General features: G+C 45.4%; 1 protein-coding gene across 1 annotated transcript; it reads left to right on the top strand.

Annotated features, from left to right (window-relative positions):
* The first annotated feature begins 14,308 nt into the window (after positions 1-14,308).
* LOC123411046 (sm-like protein LSM2) lies at positions 14,309-18,079 on the top strand. The gene is made up of 3 exons (XM_045103968.1): positions 14,309-14,526; positions 14,598-14,756; positions 17,746-18,079. Exons 1-3 carry the CDS (start codon positions 14,524-14,526, stop codon positions 17,863-17,865), a joined length of 282 nt encoding a protein of 93 aa, XP_044959903.1. The 5' UTR covers positions 14,309-14,523; the 3' UTR covers positions 17,866-18,079.
* The last annotated feature ends 6,807 nt before the right edge of the window (positions 18,080-24,886 follow it).

Below are 24,886 nucleotides of genomic sequence, written 5' to 3'. Positions count from 1 at the left end.
AGTTATTTTGTCTGAAGTTCCTTTAAAGATTAGTGAGCCCACAGATGATCGTGAACTGGTCATCACTTTCTCGATCTGTCAAAGCTCAACAAAACCGCCACCACCAGAAGTGAAGATCAGAAGCAACAAGACAAAGCTTTCAAAAGCACAAAATATCCCAGCTAGGGAAACTAGAAGCAAGACGGTTAACCCATCCCGGAACACAAGGAGCAAGGCAAAGATTTGAATTTGAACATGACTGCAAGTCATAAACTTTGAACTTTAAAAATTTGTAATAAGGATTCTGTCGTCAATTTGAAGTACTGTGAAAAATTGTAAGGTGTAATAATTCTATATGTAAACTTTGAATTTAAACTACTGAGGCAAACTTTGAATTTTAGGCAAACTTTGAATTTGAACCAACACTTCAGTCCAATTCCCTGTGGTGTGAGTTGCACATTTTGTTGAACTATTATAAACATTAGGTGATCAATCTGATATCTTTTGCGTCTACAAAACTTGTAGTCATGAGAAATGTGCTCCAAATGAGCTCCCAAGCTAGGGTAAATAGCCCCATTTGTAATCAAGTTTTTTTGGACCTACTCCAAATGAGCCAAATATTTTTTATTAACACCAAATCAATCTATATAGTGTAGATTCGAAGAATCACTATTTATTGAATTAATCTTTTTATTTATATTTTTTTCAAAAAAATATACTTTAATAGAAAAACCATTAAAAACACGTTTACAATATGAAAATGGAAAGCTAAGTTCAGATCCTTCTTATTCACTTTGAAATCAAGCTTTGGTGATTTTTTTGAGTTTTAAAAAAAATCAAAAACCGAAGGGAAACCCTACCTCCTCTCCTTGGTCTCTATGAAACATTGTACATGATAGCTCATATGTGTGAAGGTTTTTTCATGAAAATGTCCATAGACAAAGTTTATGATTTTTGGTTGGTAACATGTCACACAAGACAACATTGTGCGCAGGTTTTATATTTTTCTGATTTTTTTAATTAATGGTGCTCATTTTACCTCGATCGTGCTAGCTAGGTTTCCCCCCATAAATGTACGTATACCAAGTTTAGTATTTTTCCTCGTTATTGTGTCCTATAAAACAGCGAACGGCGAAGGTTTCATATTTTTTGATTTTTTTAAAATTATTTATGCTCAGTCAAAGCCTTTGAAACCCCGTTGACCAGCTCAAAACCCCTCTAAACCCCGCGAGGTTTCGCCTAACCCTAGCTCCGAACGTCAGCCGTCCGATCATACCCTAGCGCCAAGCGACAACCCTCAGATGTGGTCTTCTAGAAGTATTCCGAGGGCAGGCTGCGAGCATGCTCCGCGTCGTTGGATCACATGGACGGCTCCGCATCGTTGGATCGTGGGGTGATCCGCGAGTCCTGTTGGTTGTGCCTACCCTTTCTCCGGGTACCCCCTTTATTCTGGTGCTTATTCTGCAGCGACGAGAGGAGCTACTCCTCCTCTGCTTCTTCTTCTCCGGCGACGAGAGGAGCCACTCCTCTGCTTCTTCTTCTCTGACGACTTTGGGCGATATGTCGAGCTCCACTTTAGCCTCCCACCCCTCGTGGACCAAGTATGGTTCCCACCCCTCGTGGACCCAGTATGGTTCACTTCCCATGGAGCGATGTCCTGACTGCCCACGCACCGCGCTACTGATACGGTTGACTTCGAAGGAGGTCAAGAATGGCAACTATGGGCGCAAGTTCGTGAAATGCGAGACCAAGCCAGAGGGGCAGGTTAGATCTCATGATTTTTCTCTAATTTATTTTTCTATTTGCTTTTAATTCTTTTTCGATCTGGGATTTAGGGTTCATGTTTCCGTTTCAGATCGTAAAGAAATGTGCATATTTTGAATGGCTGGATGACTACGTTATGCGGATTCAATTCAATGGGGCCCCAATCCGGGAGCTCAATCTGCCGTCAGCAACAACGAATTTGGTCTCTGAAAGTGCTGCTCTGATAGTTGGGGATGCAGATCTGAAGGGGAAAATAAAGAAGACGAACAAGAACTTGAAGCAGATGATTCCATTGAACAGGTAGGCGAATCTGATAGCTTTAGGATTTTATCCCTTTTATTTTTGTGTAGTTGCTCTAGGATTTGCTTACTTTCTGGTCATTACTCGTTAGAGATGTTATTAGTGTGGTGTCATGTGCTCTAGGATTTGGTTAAATTTGTGGATCACGTGCTCTACGATTTGCCTAAATTTGTGGATCATGTGCTCTATGCTTTGTGTTGCTTAATTTGTGGATCATGTCAGTTTCGAGTACCCGTCAGTTTCGTCAGCTATGTACACTTTCAGTTTCTTCAGTTTCGTCACACAACACCGACCGCAGAAAAAAAACATAGTTCTAGGGCCCAAATTGAAACTAAGCTCTGGTTGGGCCGTCTCATTGCGTTGAGTGTCGAAGGCCCACGCGCTGGCTCTGTTTTTTCCCTTGATTATTACCATGGTAACTCCATTTATTGCCATGCCGAACAAAAATAGTGCATGATGGTAAATCGATTTATTGTTGGACTTGCACATGTCAAATTTATTTGTACATATTATGGCAATTTCCTTCTGTATATTGCCTACGGCACAACACTTTATTTTTTGACTCCGGGTATTATAAACAAGTTTTTGTTGCAAGAAAAATATTGTATACGTGATTTTTCGTTTTTGTTTGTTTATTAAGAACATGTCAGACTTAATTATGTAGATCATGATATCCATCTGAAACCACGTCTAAAATAAAGTCCGGTGACACCATTAGCAAGCATATCAATCTAGAGAGCATGTCTATGCTCGGCTATGGCACCATATCCATCTAGAGAGCTTGTCTACGGCTCGGCTACGACACCATATCCATCGACCGATATCTCACGTAGCAAGCATACATCCCTAACATAAAAAGTAGCAACCATAGCATACTTCTTACATAAAACATAGGTACCCTAAACCATAGCATAGTCCACAAACTATTCAAAAACTAGCTTGTTTTTGTTCATACAATATACGGAATAGGGCCACGAACAATTAAAAAAACTAGCTTTTCTTCTTCTTCTTTTCAGCATCAACATGGCTCATTTTTCTAGCTTTAGTTTCCTTTTTGACACTTCAAGTACTCCACTATCCGCGCATTCGAAAACTTTACCCTACTCTAAATGGGCGAAAACTTGCTGGTTTTCATTGAGGAATACTCAATCATTGATTGATTTAGCAGAAGGACTCGTATACGGCACCATATCCATCTAGCGATTTACCTCACGTCAAATAAGATAGAAATAGCAAGCAAAAATACCGATAACCAATGACATATCAAATAGGGATTCCCTATCAAATAAGGGTAGCAAGCATAACAAAGTTCTTAGGGGATAACACGACAGAGATCAAAAGTTCACGATACAACCAACGACATAATTAAGATAGACATATATAAAAGATAAAAAGCCCTAACACCCTAGGGCAAGACAAGCTTACGATCGAGACCGGGACTTCACCACCATCTTCACCGCGCCTTCTCTTCACTGCTCCCTCTCCATGTCGTCCTGGCCGATGTAGTACGGGAGGCTGTGCATACCATCGTGGGTGGGGAAGATGCAGTCGAAGTTTGTGAAGATGTGGGTTGTGAATGCGATGAATTCGCATCCACACCAAAATACCTTGCCGAGGAGGTAGAACGCATCAAATCTATTGGTGAAGGTGACGGTGAGCCCTATCGGCGGAGTCCTGGAGTTTGGACGCACTTCCTCTAGTCGAAACATCACCGACGAGCCCGCCGGGAGGTGGGCGAAGCCCGCACGGAGGAACCACTCGGCAAACCCCCTTGCACCCTCCAGCGTGAGAACGCCCACACGCGGAGCGTCCTCTCCACGACGACGCCGACCGGATACCGTCTCTCCGGCACGGCCGGTGGGAGCTCGAAGGTGGGGTCGTTGTACTGCATCCTCGCCTCTTTTTGAGAGTGCTCTGGTTTTGGGTGAAGGGGGCGGCACAAATGGATGTGTGGAGAATAGGTGGATTGGTGGTGGTTTAAATAGGGAAAGGGGAAGGGAAGGGAGTGGCACCAGCCGCGCTTTGGATTTGCTACGTTCAAACGAGCCGCGTCGATCGATATGCCACTTTAATTGCCAACAAGTTTTAATTGCCGCGTTGAATAGATGCGAGTGGATCGAAAAGTGTGAAACAATGCTCTACATCGAGGAGACATGCGTGGGAGATGATACGAACCAGCGGAAGCAACCGTCCTTGCGTCCGTGGCGGCTCGCGTGAAAATGAAGCCGGTCAGCGTCCGTGGCGGCTCGCGTGAAAAAGAGGCTGGTCAGCGCATCATAGCGGCGGGCGGCAGCACATGGAGGTAGGCTAGCTACATGCATGCATGCAGGCTAGCTGGACATGTCATGCATGCATAACAGGCTTCTATCGTTGTGGCGCGCGCACGACCCAATTCTAACCACGGCCCAACGGGCTAACCGCGGCACCGTCCGCCGCGACCCCACTCATCAGGTCCAACGGACGACATAGTCAGCGCGGCCCCACTCGTCAGGGTTAACGGTCAAAGCACTGACCCGACTGTAATGCCCCAAGAGTGTATCTTTCCCTTTTTGGAACCTTCTTCATGTGGGTCCAACTTGTCATTGACATGAGAGCTCAATGCACGTATGATTTCATGTGATGTCACCTTGTTTTGTTTTTCCTTTGCATGTATCCATGTCTTGGTTTGAGCCTTTGTGAGTTCATGTGATGTTTGATGTGATGTGGGATGTGTGTATGATGTGGAGGTAGATGATAGTAGGAAGTTCATTGTGGCTTGCATGGGTTTCAAAACTCTCTCTCAATTATCTCTAGCTCATTTTTCCACTTGTTCCTTTCGTGATTTAAAAATGCCCATGATTTAGCAGGTTTTGTGTTGGATATGGAGAGGTGAAATTGCTATTTTGAAAACATGTTTTAAAGGTGCAAATAATTACAAAACACATCAAACAAATGATGTTTTGTAAATATTTATTTGCCCCTAATATTTCTTTTCCATTTTATTCAAATAGGTCATGATTCCTTATGCCAGGGGTCTTTTTATTTTTATCTTTGGGCCAACAGTTTGGCCTGTGTTTTATTTTCTTTTTCTGTTTTATTTATAATAGATAAGCCAGGGGATTTCCTTCTCCTCTATCTGGCGCCATCTTGTGGGCTTTCACCCACAAGCCGGCCCACTCCCTCCTCTCTCTCGCACAGAATCCCAGGGCGCGTCCCTCTTCTTCCTTCTTTCCAGCTCGACACCTCGACCCACTCGTCAGTGACCCATTGTCGTTCCCCTCTGCTTTCCACCGGAGCTCCATCGCGCACATGGCCGCTGCGCGTCCCTCTCCTCCTCCTTCCCCTAATTAATCTCCCTTGGCGTCCGTGCCGAACCTAGGGTTCCTCCTCCTTCGCCGCCACTTCTTCCCCATCTCCCTCTCTCTCTGTCGACGACCTCACGTAAGAGGATCGGCGCTTCCGCCATGGCCGGTCCATGAAGAAGCTCGTCATCGCTGTTGCTGTGCCTCTGCTTCCTCTCCAAGGCTTCGTTGAGCTCGCGGGATCTCCAGGGAACCCATTCCCGGCGCAAGGACGGCAAGATCGGCCCTTCTTCCCCTGCTTCGTCGACGACCCCTTCCGCTTCGACAACCATCCCCGACGCGGCTTCCTCCTCTTCTTCCTCTGCTTCCTCTCCGACCGGCTCGGTTTCTTCCGCTGTGGAGTGAGCAGATCATTCCTCCCTCCTTCCCTGTCTGCAGATCGAGTGTATGGCCATAGATTCGCCGTCGTGTTGCTCTCTGTCGCCGGTGCCGCCGCGCGTCGTAGAGCCGTAGCAGTAGTTCCTCTCGAGTAGGTTTAACGAGGGAAATGGAACCGTGGGTGCATGGGCATCCTTCCATCAACGCGCTAGAGTTTGATTTTGCTTGTGTTGCCGGCGTTGTGGCTCCCCTGTTCCGGCCACCGTGGGTCAGTAGTGGATCCCGAAGGGGTTGCTCAAAAGAGCAGAGCCCCCTTTTCTGTCAAGAGTCGATGCGTAGCGTAGTGGTAGTGCGTTGTTGTTGCCAGTGGCACGTCGTGGGTTCGATCCCCTCGGCGCCCCTTTTGTTTTTGTGGGCATTTAGCACAGTAGCTGCAGGGTGAACCTTACCCTGTTTGCACCCTCTCTCCTGTCGAGCCAGTGGCATGTAGCAGAGTGGTGTAGTTATATGGTGCGTGTGTGGTTGGATCCAGTAGGTCTGGGGTTCGATCCTAGAACCTCCCTTTTTTTGTTTTCTTTTAGTTTCCTTTGCTGATTTGATATCTAAGTTGCCCCAGATTATTTGTAGCATTGTAGTTGTTCTTCCTTTGTTATTTTTGCCTTCCTGCCTAGATTAGTTGTGTGTGCATGTTTTAGGTATAATGTTGTATGTGTGTGTGTGTGTGTGATGGCACACATACAAGTGGTGCATTGTGGTGCATGTGTGTGTGTGTGCATCTCACACACATGAACAAGGGTTCATGTTGCACTTGGTGATGTGGTTGTGTATGTGTGTGTGAGAAGACTGGCATACATGTGAATGTGTGAGTAAGTGATATATGGTTGTGAGTGCCTAAGTGTGTGTCTTTGTGTGTGTAGGTGCTTTGGAGTTACATATGCGAGTGTGTAGTTGTGTGGGTGTGTGTGGGTTCACCCCACCTACTAAGGCAAGTGTGCACCATCACATGTCCATATGTGAGTGTGTGCATACTCTCTTGGATGGTGTGGGTGTTTTTCCCATGAGCATGTTAGATGTGTTGCATGTGAGAGTGTGGTGGTGTGCCAAGGCACATGGGCATGAGGTCTAACCCTCATGTGCCACATTGATGTTGTGGTCATATACATATGCTAGTGTAGGTGTGGTTCTAGTGAATAGCACATGTGATGATGCACTATTCACTATATGTGATTCTATGTAGTTTCTCTTTTCTAGTTTGTGCTCTTTTGTTCTATACAAGTGCATATGTTTTATATATGTTTTTGGGGTAGAATCATCCCAGGAATCCATTGGTGAGATCAATTTTGCCATTGGAACACTTTCTGGAAATGATATATCTCAGATTTGTTCTATGTTTGGAGCTTGGTTCCATGAGATATGGTGTCCCCAAGAGTTTGATTCTTGGTTGTGGCAGTAGAGGGTGACCCCCTCTACCACCTATTGGTTTTGTTTCATGCTTAGGAAGTCATATGTGCAAGTTGTGCCCATTCAAAGTAGGCATGTGGCTGAAATTCCAGATTAGTGAAAATCTGAGATTTTCACCAAGTCTGAGAATCTGTTTATATTTTCTTCCCGTGTAGATGAGCTTGTGCAAGTCCATGTGTTGTGATTCAGCCTTAGCTTTCAACTCGAAAGTTGAAGTTTATGTGTTTGTCTAGCTCCCTGTAAATTTTCATTCCATTTGGAGTCATGTAAATATTGTTTTGGGTGCTATCAAAATGCTTCAAAGCATAAACAGATAGTGAGAATCTGGAATGTTCACTAAGTCCCTGAAAACTGATGTTTTTGTCCAACTTAGCAGCTGTGTAACTTTCTGTGTGAAACTCCTTTGCATTATCTTTTTTGCTTGTGCTTGTAGTACTCTTGGATAGCTACTGCCACATATATTATTTGGCATGTTTAGGTGGCTGTAGGTGCTTTGCATGTAGCTCACAAAGTGCTATGATGCTGTTTATGGCAGATTGTGTAGTTTTGGTATTTTGATGTTTGTGAGTGCATAGTTGATGGTGTGATGATATTATTGGCACCACCCCATCCATGTTGGCTTGTTTTATGTCTTGGCAACCTGGAAATATCAGTGTTATGCCATTGGAGTGTGTTGTGATGAATTTGACACGTAGCACTTCATTTCTTGTTTTGTTGTTTCCCGTTGATCCGTAGCTCCGTTTGTAATGTTCTTTATATGCTTTTGCATTGTTTTCTCGAGACGCATCTGATCATGTCATCCTCATGCATGTCAAGGTAGCTTAGGGTGCAGTTCCGTCCAGGAACATGTATTTACTTCTCATGCTTGTGCTAGTGAGTAGAATAGGATGCATGCTCATATTCATCTCATACATCATGTGCTTGTTGCATCTTGAGGTGCTGTTTTTCATTGGATGCTATTTTTATGTTGGGTAGCACCGGGATCAGAGAACGAGTACGTGGATTCGGGAGAGTACATGCAGGACGAACAAGAGCAGTTCCAAGCTAAGGATATCACAGGCAAGATGATATGACCTTGATTTCATCTCTAGACTTGTTATGCTAGATTACGTTTCCTTTGACATATGCTCGCTGCCTACCACTAAAATAATTGCCTCCTGAATTGCCATGAAACCCAAACACTTATCCCTTCCTAGCAAATCTTGAATGGCTAAGTAGGATTTGCTAAGCTTCTAATGTTAGCGTTGCTAGTTGCAGGTGCAATTGTCTCATGTGATAACATGAGTTTGATATCATTATGTTAAATCTGTTACTTAATTAATGCACCTATATACTTGGTAAATAACGGAAGGCCTAGCCTTTTGCAGGGTGCTTTGTTCCGTTATTGCCGCCATAGTTACCGGCTACCGGTGTTTGATTCCATAATGATCGCTCCTAACACGTTCGGGGTTGTTATGGGGACCCCCTCGATAAATCGCGTAGTGTTAAGACTTGTCCGGCAGGACCCAACATTGGTGTTAATTTCCTAATCACTTAATAATAATCTGCATAGGGAATGATCACCCCGAGGATCTTTAATCAATAACCCGGGCCAGTGCTCCTCATGAGTGTTGGTCCAAACTAGAGTCGTGTGCGGGGCCAACCCGGGGCAACTCGGGAGATGTCTATCAGGCCACTGTACGCTGTGCTCATCCGGCGTGTCCTGAGACTGAGATACGCGGCTCTTATCAGGGTCGTCGACATGCCGGGAGGTCCTGCTAGTCTTGCCTTACCTTAGCGATATATCTTGCGTATAGGAATCCCGGTGAAGCTTTGGTTCTCCTCTGAGTTGAGGTTTTCCTCTAAGGAACCCACGAGATCACGAGATTCGTGATAGAGGATTACTTTGCGGCCCGCGTACTTTTGTGATGGACTAGTTGGAGCACCCCAGCAGGGTATAATCTTTCAGAAAGTCGTGCCCGCGGTTATGTGGCAACTTGGAATATTTGTTAACATCCGGTTATAGACAACTTGAACATAACTCTAATAAAAAATTGCCAATTGTGTGCGTAACCGTGACTGTCCCCTTCGAAGATCTCTCTTCGAACGGGAACACGGTGGGGTTATGATTGACGTAAGTAGGTGTTCAGGATCACTTAGTGATCATCTATAAACGACCGCTAGAATAGACCACCTTCAATTCAAGTCCTATGTAAGTTAGCCACCATATAAAGCTTAGGATGCCGCAACCTAAATACTCCACCTTTCCAACCTAATAACTTGACTAGTTCTGGCACCGAGGTCATAGATTGTTGAGTCCCCGTGGCTCATAGATTCCTTCACAACCCAACAGGTTCAGGTACCCCCGAGACAGGTGATCCCGACGGCACGCAGCTGGCGTGGCAGTACGATGAGGAGAACGACCTCCTGCGCGTGAACTATCCAGAAGACTGAGGCGTGGTCGTGATCGCGGGCAAGCATGCAGGGTAGCATAGTCATTTCCCTTGTTTTGTAGTCTGTAGCAGAACTACCTTATTTGGATGCGTGATGTAACTCTGATATATTTATGAGATGACAGTTGAATCCCTTATTGTCATTCCTCTATTATTATGTATATGCTATGTTACCATGTTTGCGAAACGCTTAGATGCGCTTCTTTCCAATTCGGGGCCTCGTTCCCCAAATCGGAAAGGACCGCATCTTAGTCGTTACACCGACGACATCCATTGTTTGTGACCAGTTCTGAGGGTTTAGGCCAAGGGAGTGGGGAAAAGTGAGCAAAAGTTAAGAGCGTGGGGATGAATGAGTATGGCTAAGGAACCAGGGGCATAGAAATAAAAATCCCTAGGAAATAATGTTCTTACTCGATCGACACATTCAATTTGAAATGCATACATATGATTCACTTCCAGACAAATAAAGAAATCACTGTTCAATATTGGGGATTTGAGGGCCCCGGGACTAGACGGGCTTCATGCTGTATTTTTCAAGCGTTTTTTGACTCACAAAAATAGCATGAACTTCAGTCTAATTAGCACTACCAAATATGCTTGGTTGATGAAGAAAATTACTAATCGTTTATGGGGTTACATCTTCATATGCAGTGAACCCTTCTGCAAAATGCGGATTATTTCTGGAAAGGCAAACTTACCATACACATGGAGGAAGATTCAAGTAGTCATGCACTGGGCGTCACGCGGTAGGAGAGCATCGTCGATGCATTTGCTGGTCGATGCGTCTGTAGCCTTCTCACTGCGGTTGAATGAGGTGTCACTGTCCTCATCCCATTCAGCGTCTTCGTTGTTGTCTCAGAGAAAAGTAAGGCAGAGGTAGGAGGAGGGTAGGAGACCTGTAGGATAGCATCGTCGGGATCAACAACTGTGATGATAGATGAGTGGCGCTGCGCCGGCAACGTCGGGGTCCTCTCGGAGTCCCTCGTCAAACTCGGATCTAAGTCATCCGGCGAAGGTGGCATCAGCCGTTCCATAGTGGGAGAGGCCAATCATGGTGGTCGTGTACAGGACGAAGCGACAGTGAGGAGATCCATACCGGGATAGCAGAAAAGGAATGAGAGAGATGATACATGTGTGGTACCAAGCACAAAGATATGGCAACACCGTCGGTGAGAGCCAAGGTGGCTCTTTGTCGTCGAAATCAAAAACCGTGACGGTGATTGCGTGTGGCCTTTTTTGGTTCAGAATTATTGGTAGAGAAGGGGAGGGAGCGGTTGAGATTTTACAGTCAGGGTGGGGGAAGGGCGGTCGTGGCCCTTTTTTTCTTGGGGTCGTTCGTTTTTTCAGCGAAGCGGGGGTAATCGAAAGAGGTCGAACCAGGGTTTTCTCTGTGAACCGGTTTTGTTCTATATTAAATCGATTGGTTTTTGGAGGGATGGAAAAAATTGGTGGAATTTCTAGCGGTGGCAGTGCTAGCGAGGGGGGGTCTGTCGTGGTCGAACCATCACGACAAACGACAGATCCCCCTTTAATAGTAGAGATATTCCCGATAAATCGCTTGTGAGAGTGATAAACCGATCCAACCGATAAATGATGATAATATGGTATAATTTTATCGCTCATCCCTCTAGTAGTGATAAATCAGACGGTAAATCATTGAAGCAATTGATTTTTTTGAATAGTGCGATTATTTACCGAAAAAGGCCTTCGCTCCGCTTTATATATAAAGCAACGACCAATCACAACTTAGATACAAACGCACGCCACCACAACACACGCACACACTCAAGGCTGGAACATAGGCGCTGAGCGCAACAACACTACCCCTAGTACTACAAGAGCAACTGGAGTTCTCAAGCATGAGCACGCCACGACAGAGAGATGAAGCCGCACATGACGAACCGTGTGCTCCAAGTCGACGTCTTCAGGAAGGTTACGACATCAGAATGCCGCCACCACCCGACCCGAGGATCAGAGTTTACCTGTAGCAACACGATGGGCAATGAAAGCCGTGACGACGCCTTCAAGAAGGGAACCAACTACGTCGCCGCGAGGCCGTCCGAAGATGGATCAGGTTTTCACCCCGGCCAACACTCACCACCACCGGATGCCACACCCTGGCGACCACACCGCCCACACGGCCATGGACATCGCGCAACACCAAGCCACGACTCCGCCCAAGAGCACCGCGCTACCACCACCAGAGTCGTCGCCCCCCGCATCCAAGCCCTTGCCACCACCTCACACGAGACCTGACACACCCCAACCAAGGAGACGAGCGAAAAGCACCCTTGGGAGACCCCAACGTTGAGACCCGATAGGCCGGCCAGCGCTGGCCTCCGTCGATCCATCCTGCAACCCCGAGCGCGAGATGAGCTCGGTCCTGCCGCACCTTGCACGAGACGAGGTCAGTCCTGCTGCACCGTGCGCGAGACGAGCTCGGTCCTACTGCACGTGCGCGAGGTGAGCTCGGTCCTGTTGCACGGGGCGCGAGACGAGCGATGAACCACAGCTAGGAGAGGGACAACTCTTTGATAGAAGTAGCGCCCGGGCGACGCGGAAATGGGACGAAGGTCAAAACGGTCTGCTCGCAGACGAGCCGACGCCGGAGAAGTCGGCCGCCACCGCAGGCACATCCGTCGAGCCATCTCGAAGCCCCCACGACACCGGGAGGCACCACGTCAGACCTTCCCGCGCCTCCGCCCACGACCGGAGCAACGGCCACGCCCGGCCGCTGCCCTTCCCGCGTCGCCCGACGAGCTCCAAGTGCCTGAGCCGCCGGGCACGCACCACCTTTTGCCAGGTGCCGCCGATCGACCCCAGCGCCAGATCCAGCCAGATCGAGCATAGGACGATCACACGCCACCTCCCGAGATGGGAGCACCGCAACCACCCCCGCCGCTCGCAAGGCCCAGGAGTTAGCCCGCCGCTGCGCCCCACGGCCCCCAAGCGCCTCCACATGAGGTATTCACCCCCGCGTCGGAGCCCCACGAGCAGAGGGGGAAGAAGGACCCCGCCGACGCCGTGCCCACTGGCCTTTGCCCGAGAGCGCGCGCCGGCGGCGGCGAGGAGGAGGGGAGGGAGGCGGGTGGAAGTGGAGGGCAGCTAGGGTTTCGCCCCGACGCGCACATGCACGTCGCGGGAGGGGAGGGGATGAGGAGGGGGTATCTCCATAGTTGGATAGTTGGTGCGATTATTTAAAGTAATGTCCATAATTGTTCACAAACATTTTATTTTTTTCACGTTTTCAAAAACTATCTTTTTATTTTTGTGTTGAAAATAAAATAAAATAGAAACATGAGCATACCGCTAAAATATTTAAAAAACACTATAAACTATGTGAAGTGGGGTGCCGAACTCTTCGAAGTTGTGAGCCCATGGACAAATGGGCCCATGCACCACCCTACTAAAAAATACCATCTCTTCTAGAAAAAACGGACTTTGTATCCCCTAGAAAAAGAGTTTGAAAAAGGAGGAACATATAGTTTCCAGCCCCAAATCCATTCAATTGAGTAATAACCAAGTCCAAAACCATGAGATTTGGACTCAAAAGTTAATAAAAGCCAGTTTTAAATTAGCCCTTGAGTGGCTTTGCGTCACATTGGGAGTTGTTTTGATTGTAATTAGGTCGTTATGATGATATGGCACTCAGAAGTTTTGGATGAAATTTTCCCATTTACGCGAGAAACCTAACTCTTGAATCCCGTGTCTACGTATTTCCTCAGTTGTCTGTTTTGTATCTCGAGCAATGTTTTAAATTTTGCGACAACAAGCAATGATGTTGTCTAAATGCGCTTATCTTTTTCTTCACATTTTTGAAACATTTTAATGTGCCATGGAGATTCAGTGCATCGATAGCACCACAAAAACCGATCTTGGAGGACCCCGCGAAAGGGTACCTTAGAGTTAGTCACTAGGGCTATTATCGCCCATCGTGAGGCGAAGTTTCGCCTCTCCTCTCACGAGCGCTCTATTGGGTTGACCCTTTACTGTAGGGCATAATCTTTCTATTTCCCCTGTTATGCACATTTTTGTTCTTGTTTTGCTTTTACCTTTTCATTTCTTTTCTTTTCTTTTTGTTTTATTTTGTACTTTACGGTTTTCATCAGTTCTCTCAATTTTTGTGCAATACGTGCCTGCTTTATTTTCATACACAATATATATTTCTATAAATATTTAACCTTCTCAAATATAAAATTAATATTTTTCAAATATATGCCTTTGATTTATACTTTTTTCATGTATGTTGTAATTTTTTCATTTCGGTTTAATATTTTTGATATACATTTTTTTTTCAAATATACGTTTTTATGTCTACATTTCTTGATGTAAGTTTGACATTTCATATATATCATAAAAATTATTTATATTCATTTTTTATTTTTCTAATACTCCCTCCGTTGGGAATTACTACATGTTTAACATTTTCATAAATACATGGTTAACCTTTGTTTTCATAATATCACATACATTTTTTTGAAGCACATGAATATTATTTGTTAAAATATGTATTATAAACTTATTTGCATTTTTAAGGTTTTGAATATATTACTGAACGTTTTTTAAAATTCATCAAGTAGTAAGGCAATAAAAAAGATAAAACGCGCTGAACTGTATGTAGGCCGGCCCATTTACCAGGAGCCAGAGGCGAGCTGCTGCTTCGTCTCGCGCAGTCAGCCCTATACTTTCGTCGTGAAAAAAAGGGAAGAAGTCGAAAGAGCAGGGTTGGGCCTTGTCCGCCCAATCAGCCCGCCACGCTAGCCTAGGTTTCTCGTCGTCCGTCTCCCAGAAACCAGAGCCCCTCCCACTCAATCTCCCTCCCCATCCGGCGGCGGCGCCCCAACCACGTCAACCACCGCCTGGCTCTGCCGACCAGCGTGCCCCCTCCCCACCTCCGCTGAATCGGCGGCGAGCTTTCTGAAGCCAATATGGTGAGTAACTCAGGCTTTTGATCCAGGTCTTGAAGCCGACATGGTTGATTTGGTGCTCGTTTGTTGTACAGCTGTTCTTCTCTTACTTCAAGGAGCTCGTCGGGAAGGAGGTTACAGTCGAGCTCAAGAACGACCTGGCCATCCGCGGCACGCTACACTCCGTGGATCAGTACCTCAACATCAAGCTCGAGAACACTCGGGTCGTCGACCAGGACAAGTATCCCCACATGGTATGATCATGTTCATCCGGCTTACGGCAGTACGTAATTAGTCGATACCTATAAGCTGCCTGCCTATTTCAGTAGAGCTCTATATGGATCGCTTGATTCCCTAGATGAAGACTAACCCAATATCTTGCTGCTTACGTGATTGTTTTTGTGGCATGTCAAATATACCGTCAAAGTATGACTCAGAATACAATGGGGCTAATAAACCCAGATGGAGGTAGTACTTGTTATAAGCTGCAAGTTGTGTTGAGTTAGGAAACACAGGGTACTCATTGGATCTTGTTGGGATCGTAGACTTGCCATTCCATATTCTTGGTGTAATGGTTAAGGTTTTATCTTGGAAGTATAAAGACTAAAGAGTAGGTTTAAGAAATCAATCTATTTGTAAGTTATATACCAGTGATGGTTGCTCTGCGCGATCTTGACTTCCTAGCAGTCTACCTTAATATCATTAGTTAGAGCTCAATTCAGGGGTGTTGTCTAAATGGATGGTAATGGATGGTATCCACGCTTCCAGAAGAACATATAATTTTCGTCTAAAGCTCTAAAGACATGGTAGAAATATTAAGGCATCACGTATGCGAACTGATTATATTCTATTCCCTCCGTCCGGAATTACCTGTCGCTCCAAGATACCTTTGAGCGATAAGTAATTCCGGACGGAGGGAGTATATGTTGATTCAGTCAAAGTCTTAAACGAGTGTCTCTAGTGGGTCTCGCTGTGTTATGTTTCACATACCTCATGTGTTGATTCAGTGAAGTTTTAAACGAGCGCTATTAGTGTTAACCAGACATGGTTAGGTCATCCTGTACCAAAAATCTGGTAGTACTCATTACATCTTGGTATGTTAGGCTTCTTTGTAATAATAATGCCAGGTAATTTCATAAGGTTAAGATTCTAGTTGCATACATGCAACTAAATGTTGTAGATTGGCAATGAGTGCTTCACCTGGTTTATAACATGTTATAGAAGGTGTTGTTAAGACCTGCACATGAAATGTTGGTCCCTTAATCCCAGTACATGTTACACATGTAACAATCTGAACAGTCGGAGTTGAATTGCTGTGTGAAGCTTGTGGTTTAAAAGCTAACATTGTGCTGGAACCAATGTATGTAAGGCGGTAAGGCGAGGCGTTTGGGGGGGGGGGGGGGGGGGCACCTCTAAAGTCTAAGGCAAGGCGACGCCTTAGACACATACATATATAATGTATGGCAGCCTATTAGGAGATTGAACAACTACCATTAACGTAATAAGCTGTACATACATATGTGTTTAGGTAATTGCATGTCTCTATCCTAATCTCCATGGATGCCTCGGGACACTTATCCACATCACTGGAACCCTCAGAAAGGTGCTGCTTCTGCCTTCTCACTCCAGCATGGACTATCTTGACTCACAATGTACACTGGAGTGAATCTTTCCTCTCTAAATCTGGCTAGAACCCATACTTCGAAGCTGGATCATCGATGTAGCTCTTCTCCTATGATCATTGGATAGATCATAAGCATTACCAGCCACAGGATCCATTAGAGCAGGGACACCTGGCTACTGCAGCAACACTGAGAGAAGGCCCAATCAGCCGTCAAATAAAAGGAGAGAAGAGCCAAATCACTAGAGCAGCCAGATCAGACATGGGGAAGAATAGAAGAGGTGGTGGGCCTGCTGCCTTGTGCATGGAGAAGCAGATTTGGGAGGAAACAGATGCAGAAGAGCAGGAGCAAGCAAGCAGGCAAGCACATCTAGCTACACTGTAGGGAGAAACAGATTACCCGGAGGGGTGGAAGAAAGCAGATAAGGGCGGGGGAGGAGTGCAACTAGAACGGGAGCCCACATCTTGCTGTTGCGTCAGAGGAGGAGGGGGGCTGAGCCTGAAGAAACAGAGTACCGGGAGCCCACATCTAGCTACACTGTAGGGAGAAACAGAGTACTGTGAGGGGTGGAAGAAAAAGCAGAGAAGGGCGGGGGAGAAGTGCAACTAGAACGGGAGCTCACACCTTGCTGTTGCATCAGAGGAGGAGGGGGGCTGAGCCTGGAGAGAAGGGGTACAGATCAGAGCTGTGGAGGAAAGAGTCGCTGCCAAAGGTCAGAGAGGAGAGAAGGAATCCCTCTCGCATGAATTGGACGACTGATCCTCTCTCCCGCCCTCCGCTTTGTGCTTGTTTGCACTCCCGGTGAGCCCTATCTTTCCTGCGGAAGTTTCCCGCGCGTGCCACTCTTTCCTGCCTGGGAGCAGCGCATGGCGTCTGATCTGGCCCAAGGCGCCGCCCTGCGTGCCTAGGCGTACGATTCAGATGCCCGATGGTCTAAAACGGATGCTTTACAAAGCTGTCTAGGGCAGGCTCGACTCCTTGCCATCAGAGAGCGCCCCGACGCTTAACACAATGGCTGGAATATCCTTTTCTCCATACAACCGAATGGGCGACGCATGCCATTTTGGGTGGCATATAATGCACTGATCTACTATTGTAGATATGTAGTTGCCCTTCTGGGCAGGTAATTCGAACTAACTATATTCTGTGGAGGTATTTCAGAGTGGATACCCTTTTGAATTGCTTTCGTTGGTACTCCAGAGTAGATAATCATTAGTGAAGATTGCTTGTTACAAGTGCATGATACATGGGGTATTCCCAAAGGGAAGAAAACTAATATCATATATAGTGTTTTGTTGGCCGTGATAGTTACCTATTGTATGTCAGTATATTTGATGTCCGTATTTGGTCAACAAACCATGTATGTTACACCACTCTTGTCATACTCGGCCGGTCAATTAGTATCTGGAAAATACTTGGATGCATGGAAACTAGTAAAGTACTCCCTCCGTCCCAAAATTCTTGTCTTAGATTTGTCTAGATATGAATGTATCTAGTCACATTTTAGTATTTAGATACATCCATTTTTAGACAAACCTAAGACAATAATTTTGGGACGGAGGGAGTAGTACTTAACATCAATCTCATTTGCACACGCTTATCTGACAATTCCTGTTGGCAGCTATCAGTGCGGAACTGCTTCATCCGGGGATCTGTGGTGCGCTATGTGTTGCTTCCTCAGGACGGGGTTGACATCGACATCCTCCATGATGCCACCAGGAGGGAGGCCCGGGGCGGCTGATTGATAGTAGTTTATTCTCTTTCTCGGCCGTGAGATAATTCTAATCTGATTTGTGGAACTGGAACATGTATGGACTGACATGGGCGCTTGCAGTGCAAACTATCCAAGGTTACATATGTCATGTGTTATTAGCAAAAGAGCAACAACCAAACATAGACATGCTATACTGGTGTTGCTGTGAATTTCGATTGACGTCAATCACGTCATTGGATCAGGTCCTTTGGTTGCTTGAGATTTTTCAGGACCCGTTTGGAACGCCGAACATTACCCCGTGACTCTACTGAAAACTCGAGTTTCTTTTTGTTGCGTGTTTTGCCATGGTTGCTTGGGCAATGATGTGATGAGAAGTGCTGACATTGTTTGCATGTACTAGCGTGTTGCTGACTGAGTGGGAGTGTGCAAAGATGGATGAGTAGAGAGCATGGTTTGGTTGGGAATCAGGTTGAGTGCGACCTGTACTTAAAGCGAAACACAAATACCGCTAGAAGCAGAAGACGGGCACATCAACCTTTTTACAGTTGGTGATGAGATGATGCCACCATCCCTCGTTGTTTGTGTGTCTGTCTGTGTAAGGTGTTTGGTGGTTAGTAATTTAATTTAATTTGGGTGGTGGTACTATATTAACGGTGACTTGTACTCCTGCGTTTTGTTGCTCCCAAGCAAAGCACCTAGAGGAAAAAAAAGTAAGCTGTAGTGTGGGTCGAGAGAATGATGCACGCTTTCTCTGCTAGCGTCAGGAGACGCCCCGTTTTGTCGACTCGAATATTGGAAACTACGACTGTATGCATCAAATTCCTGTCCTACCGGAAGTTTTTTTTTTTTTTTTGTGTGTGTGCGAGAAACCGAAGCTAAATTTGACGTCATTGCACAACTGTAGCTCTCACTGACAATGAACAACATTGAAATTTCCATCCACTGAAGTACCCGCAAAGAATTGTAGTGGAACAATACAATTGTAGAGCGCCAATACAATGGAAATTGACTGACGTGACAAGGATGTCAACATGAGGATCATCTCCAATCTACCTAGGTAGGTATTCACGCTAGTATCGCCAGCCAGTGATCTTCGTTGCAAAGGCTCAAAAGAAGACGTTGATGTTGCCGCCGACGATGCACAAGGAGCCGCGCTGCTAGGCATCACAAATAACCGCCCGTCATCCATGAAGTACAATGGGACAGAAACGTCTGGCTCCTTGACAACGTTGCTACAAGGGTTACCAAGCCATGACTGAAGTTCAATAACTTTATCCGAGATGATACCGTCATCACCGCGAGATTCATAATAAGTGTCGTGATTTTAATTCCAATCTAAACTAAAGCCATGACACTTATTATGGATCCGAGGGAGTAGTTTTTTATGTGCAAAAAAGGCTAAAGACACGGATACTTCCTCCGTTCGAAAATACTTGTCATGAAAAAAAGAAAGTATCTAGACACATCTTAGTTTTAGATGCATCTATTTTTATTCATTTTTCCGACAAGTATTTGGAGACGAAGGGAGTATATTTTAATTAAACTTTATAAAATTTGAAAATATATATCTAACCGGTAACACTACATCGACGGAAAGTTACGGACGTTTTACATGGTAATATTGATTGATCATGTTGCAATTGGATTAAGGGGGGGGGGGGGGGGGGTGAGGGGCCCCACCCGATGAAAATCACGGGGAGAGGGGGGTGGTATTAGGAAAGGGTCTGTAAAACACCTATAGGGGGTCCGTACGTGTAGCATTTTTGATATCTAACTCCTCGAGGGTGTCGAGCAGTGGGGAATCTTGCGTGAAAACGAAGGGTGAGCTCAAAGCATCAAGTTCCTAAGCCTAATTAGCAACGCATTGCAATTGTTGGATGTAAAACACCATAGTATAATTATCAAGTAGTATATTTTGCTGAAATATGATTTTTGAAGGGTAGGCTTACGCCTATTGGAGCCCCCTAGTAGAATCGCAACTCGTGTCAAGGCCTTCTTCCCTCCCCGCATCCATCAACGCCCAACGAGAGAAAAGTTTGCTACCGCACAACTGTTGTCGAGGCCTTCTTCCTCCCGCATCCATCAGCGCCCAACGTGAGAAAAGCTTGCTACCGCCTTGGGGTCTCCGTCTCCCATGACAAACTTGTTTAAACCAAGGAGGATATATAAGGAGCAATGATTTGCGTTGCAAATCTTGGTACGCAGAAGAAAACACCGAAGAGGGCTTGTTGAACACCCTAGTTTCGTTCATATGGGTCTAGGGAACAAAAATCTGAAACGCCCCTGATGAGACTAAGGTTGGCCAACCTTCCTCAGTTGGAACTGTAGTCGGGCACACAACCACATTGTTATTCTGTAGGACAACATGACCGAGACAAACATGCCGGAAGAACGTTAGTATGAGAGAACCACATGTGGGACACACCATCTTTGCTTGTTGCTTTCTCCAGCAATGTAACATCCTTGTCATCCTTGATAGAGTTGAATGCATTGAATTGCCCGTGCAACAAGTTGGCAACAACAACAACAACCCAATGCCTAATCTTAACACCATTAATGAGTTGTGATGCAATAAAAAGCAACTAGATGTAAAAAAGGCTTTATAATGAGGTGAAAGGACTTAGGGAGCAAAAGGAAGCTTACTAGATCGCATCTTGAAATCTGGTTATTTCCGAAAGCCCTTCTGAACTTTCTTTCACACTACTTGGGGTCAAACAATTGAGGATCCATGGCTAGTTGAGTCTGTAAAGAATAAGATTAAAATGCAACAAGATAACACAACCAGGTGAGTTTATATATGTTGTGAAGCATGAAAAAGAAAACAAGATGGAGGAAACACTAACACTCATAAACACTAAGAATAAAGACTTCTCCGGCTTCTTCTTGTTGCCCATTTCCTTCAAGTTGAAGGATTTTAGGTATAGCGTCATTACCTGGTTGCCAATCTTAGCACGTGGCTTTAAGGAAGCATGAAAGTTCTGAAGTGATGTGTGAAAATCTTCCATTTCAATGAAATCAGGCCTGCAATTCATCATAGAAAAAGAGATTAAAGTAGTTTAAAACCCATCCACAAACCATATGTTTAATGAGGAAATAAAATTAAGGATAAGGAAAAATAAAAGGTGCAAAACCCAAAAGACTCACACGATTTTTTTCTTTTTATGGTTTGGCTCTCTTGTACCTTTATATGTCTCCAACGTATCTATTATTTTGATTGTTCCATGATATTATATTATCAATCTTAGACGCTTTATATGCATTTATATGCTATTTTACATCATTTTTAAGAACTAACCTATTAACCCAGTGCCTAGTGGCACTTGTTGTTTTTTGCGCGTTTTTGTCTTTTCAGAAAATGAGCACCAAACAAAGTCCAAATACAACGTAACTTTTTGATTATTTTTCAACAAAAATAAGACATGGAAGCTTTAGAGGGAGACCTGACGCCACACAAGGTGACGCCAAGCCAAAAGGGTGTGCCGAGGGAGGTGGCCGCACCTTGATAGGTTGGGGCCACCCCCGACGCTTCCTGTCCTACCTCCACTCCTATAAAACCTAAAATGTTAGGAAAACACGAGAGAGCCACCCGAAATACTTTTTTTTCGCCGCAGCAAGTCTCTGTTCCATCGTGATACCATTCGAAGCCTTGTTTTGGTGCCCTGTCCGAGGGCGATCGATCATGGAGAGCCTCTACACCAACCTTACTGCTCCCGTGGTGATGTGTGATTAGTCTGCCACACACCTACATGTCCGTAGTTAGTACCTATATGACTATCTCTCTCTATATGTGTGACATCCCCGGATTAAGCTACAATAACCATTGTAATTAACCTACAGTGATGGTGAAGATTAAGCTAAATGCTTTTGCTAAACAGTGCTTGATCAAACTCTGAATTATATCTCATATCACATTCCTGCTAAAATTCAAAATTCCAATAATAAGTGGAATTAATATTTTGTCAAACATGAAAACTAAAATCATGGTTAAATTGCAAATATTACATGGAAATTATAAAATATGACACCATATTTTTATCAAGTCTTGTCGTGCCTCAAAATAATTAAAAGAGATGCCAAATTAATTATTAAATTCCCTTTTGCATTTTGCAATTCTAAATAAATTCAAAATACCCAAAATATTTTGTGGCTCCAAATATTACAACTTTAATATTTGGCCAAGTGGCACAATTTTACAGAAATATTTTTGCACTAAAATAAATAAAAACAAAAAAGGTAAAATAAAAAGAAAAAAAAGAAAAGAAAAGAAAAAACACTGGGCCTCGGCCTAGCTGGCCACCGGGCCGGCCCAAGCCCCTCCCCCCGCCGCTGGACCTCCTCAACTCCTCCCCACCGGTTCCTACGCGCCTCACTCACACCGGTGCGCTCCCGTGCCCGAGCCGCGCACGCACGTCGCCACACACGCCACCCACACCGCCATGCGCCCCAAGACCGTGCTCGCCTCCATCACCCGCTCCGTCGTGCACCCCGGACCTGCGGGCCGTACCGCGACCCGTAGCAGCTTCCACATCGGCCCCGCCCCGCTCGCGCCCTCGCCCGCAACCCGCCGCATCACCCGTCCTCACCCGCTCGCCGCTCGCGCTCGTGCCCGCCGCAGTCACCGCGTCGCCGCTCTTCGCCCTCGCGTGCACCGCCCCAACGTCACCTCCACTGCCCCTCCGAGTTGGCCTCCGCCCCGCTCGCTCGCGTCGGCACTGGCCTTGCTAGGAGCGTTGGCCATGGCCTTGGTTGGCTTCGGCCGGTCGCCCCCTCTTAATGAGTGGGGATAACCCCCACTCGGGCTAATCCCCCACACACTATGACACATGGGGCCAAGCCCCTTAAAACAAAAAAATAAAAGCGAAAAATAGAAAATTAATTCATTAATTCATTAATAAAATTAGACAGTTAACTTAATTAACCTCTGATCAATATGTCTAATTAATTAGAGTAAACAAATAGATTAACTAAACCTAATATGTCTAATTAATTAGAAGAGTATGACATGTGGGACCCACCCTCTTAATTAACCTAATTAGTTTAATTTAAAACCTCTTAAAAACCTCAACTATGACAATGGGACCTAGTAGTTAGTATGACCAATCAAACTACACCGTTGACTGCTCACGCTAGCATGAAGTCACGATGATGTCATAATTGCATTTTTGAATTAAAATAAATTTATTTAATTTCAGAATAACAATAAAACTTTAAAAATTAATATAAAATAATTCATATAACTCGGATGAATTTTTTTTGTACATGAATGTTGCTCAAAAAGCGATATCAATTCGAATACACTTCTCTTTCGTCTCTCACATGCCCCTAGAATAACGAACATGGAACCTTTCCATCAAATTCATGTGTGTGGTTGTAGCGGGAGACCCGGGAAATATCGCCACATATTTTTCCGCTTCGTCCAAGACGTGAGTACTGCGTTAGCTCATGCCTAGCACATACATATTGCCATGCCATGCATCGTGATGCACCTGCTTGTTGTTATTTATTGTTTCCCCCCTCTTCTCTCTGGTAGACGCCGATGCTGATGCTGCTGGAGGGTACGACTACCCTCCTGACGACCAACCTTTTTCAGCAGAGCAACAAAGGCAAGCAACCCCCCTTGATCATCCCTATATCGTCCATTCTTTGTCCCTCATGCTTGCATTAGATTTTTCTATTGTTGTAGATAGCTCCTATTCTGATGCATAGCGTGTTGTATCCTACTGCATATTAAATGCTTAGTATAGGTGGCTTAGTGATCCCCATTGACCCCCCTTAGTCCGAGTTTCCCCCGCTTTATCATCAAAGACACGATCAACTGATCGTCGAGCCAAGACCCGTCACATCACTTCACACCCCCTAGTTATGCGACTACATGGCTACTATCGAGTACCAAGGGTGACACCTTGTCATGTACTCATGATGATAGCTCTGTAGTGTAGTTAATCGGCGGTGGTTTACGGAGGATGATTCCTCCTTCACTACTTTCGATAACGACTCTGTCGTGCAACTCCTCAAGCATGGACCATCGAGGATGATTCCTCCCTAGTCGTCTTGACATATACATAGTTCGGAATCCATCAAGGTTGATACCTCGGATCCCTCTCATGTTAGAGCCACACGGTTACTTGACCTTACTACTGGGAAAATGATGAAAGGTGTGTTGCGGGTGGATTCCTGTGTGGATGTGACGAGGCGTGGCCGGGCATTCTTGGCCCTTGCCACACATTCTCGCGATGGGGCAACGGGACCAAATATCGTGGATTGCTGATCGTCACCGCAAGTTAATTAAAATGCTAATGGGATTTGGGTATTTGATGTGAGTTGGTCGTCGACCTGTTTTGCACTATCCTTCACGCGGGAGAAGTTATGGGTACTCAACATCATTGTATCTACCGAAGCTCTTCAGACGTCAGCATTGTAGTGACGCACAACCGAGTGGTCCGCGTAAGCATTGATCTTGTATTAGAGGTGCCAGGACTGATCTTGGCTGCCGACGTAACGTGCACGAGCGCAAAGGGCGATTGGTACAAGTCTCCGAGGCCCCTGGCTTGTAATATGAAGCTTGTATGACTTTTATTTGTGTCTAGAGTTGTATTGTGATATCTTCCCATGAGCCCTAATCTTGGTCGTACACATTTGCATGTATGATTAGCGTACGATCAAAATCGGAGGCGTCACAAGTTGGTATCACAGTCGACTGCCGGTAAGTAGCCCCCTTTCCAACTCCTTGGCCGAAGTTGAGTCTAGTACTTAAAAATTACTTTTACTAACATTGTTGTGTGGCTTATGGGCCCACATTTCAATCGATTGGTATTACTCTCTCTTCTCTTTCAGGTTAAAGATTTTGCTAACTCTAACATTAGGTTCTCGTAATCGCATCAACCCGGAGAGCTGGATTATCTACTGCTATTCTTCTGAAAATATATTGCACACACTGCCAGTTGACATCCTTGAACCTTCCTTTTTCACATGCGTCCCGCAAGACAGCTCGTACGCCTGACTATGGTTGTCGATGCGACTGGGTTCCCGACCATTCTGGTCGACCTCT

Source organism: Hordeum vulgare, chromosome 7H, assembly GCF_904849725.1.
Source record: "Hordeum vulgare subsp. vulgare chromosome 7H, MorexV3_pseudomolecules_assembly, whole genome shotgun sequence".
NCBI classification, from domain to species: Eukaryota; Viridiplantae; Streptophyta; class Magnoliopsida; order Poales; family Poaceae; genus Hordeum; species Hordeum vulgare.
The sequence above is the reverse complement of the archived record's forward strand: the minus strand, read 5'-3'. Positions and strand labels throughout refer to the sequence as shown.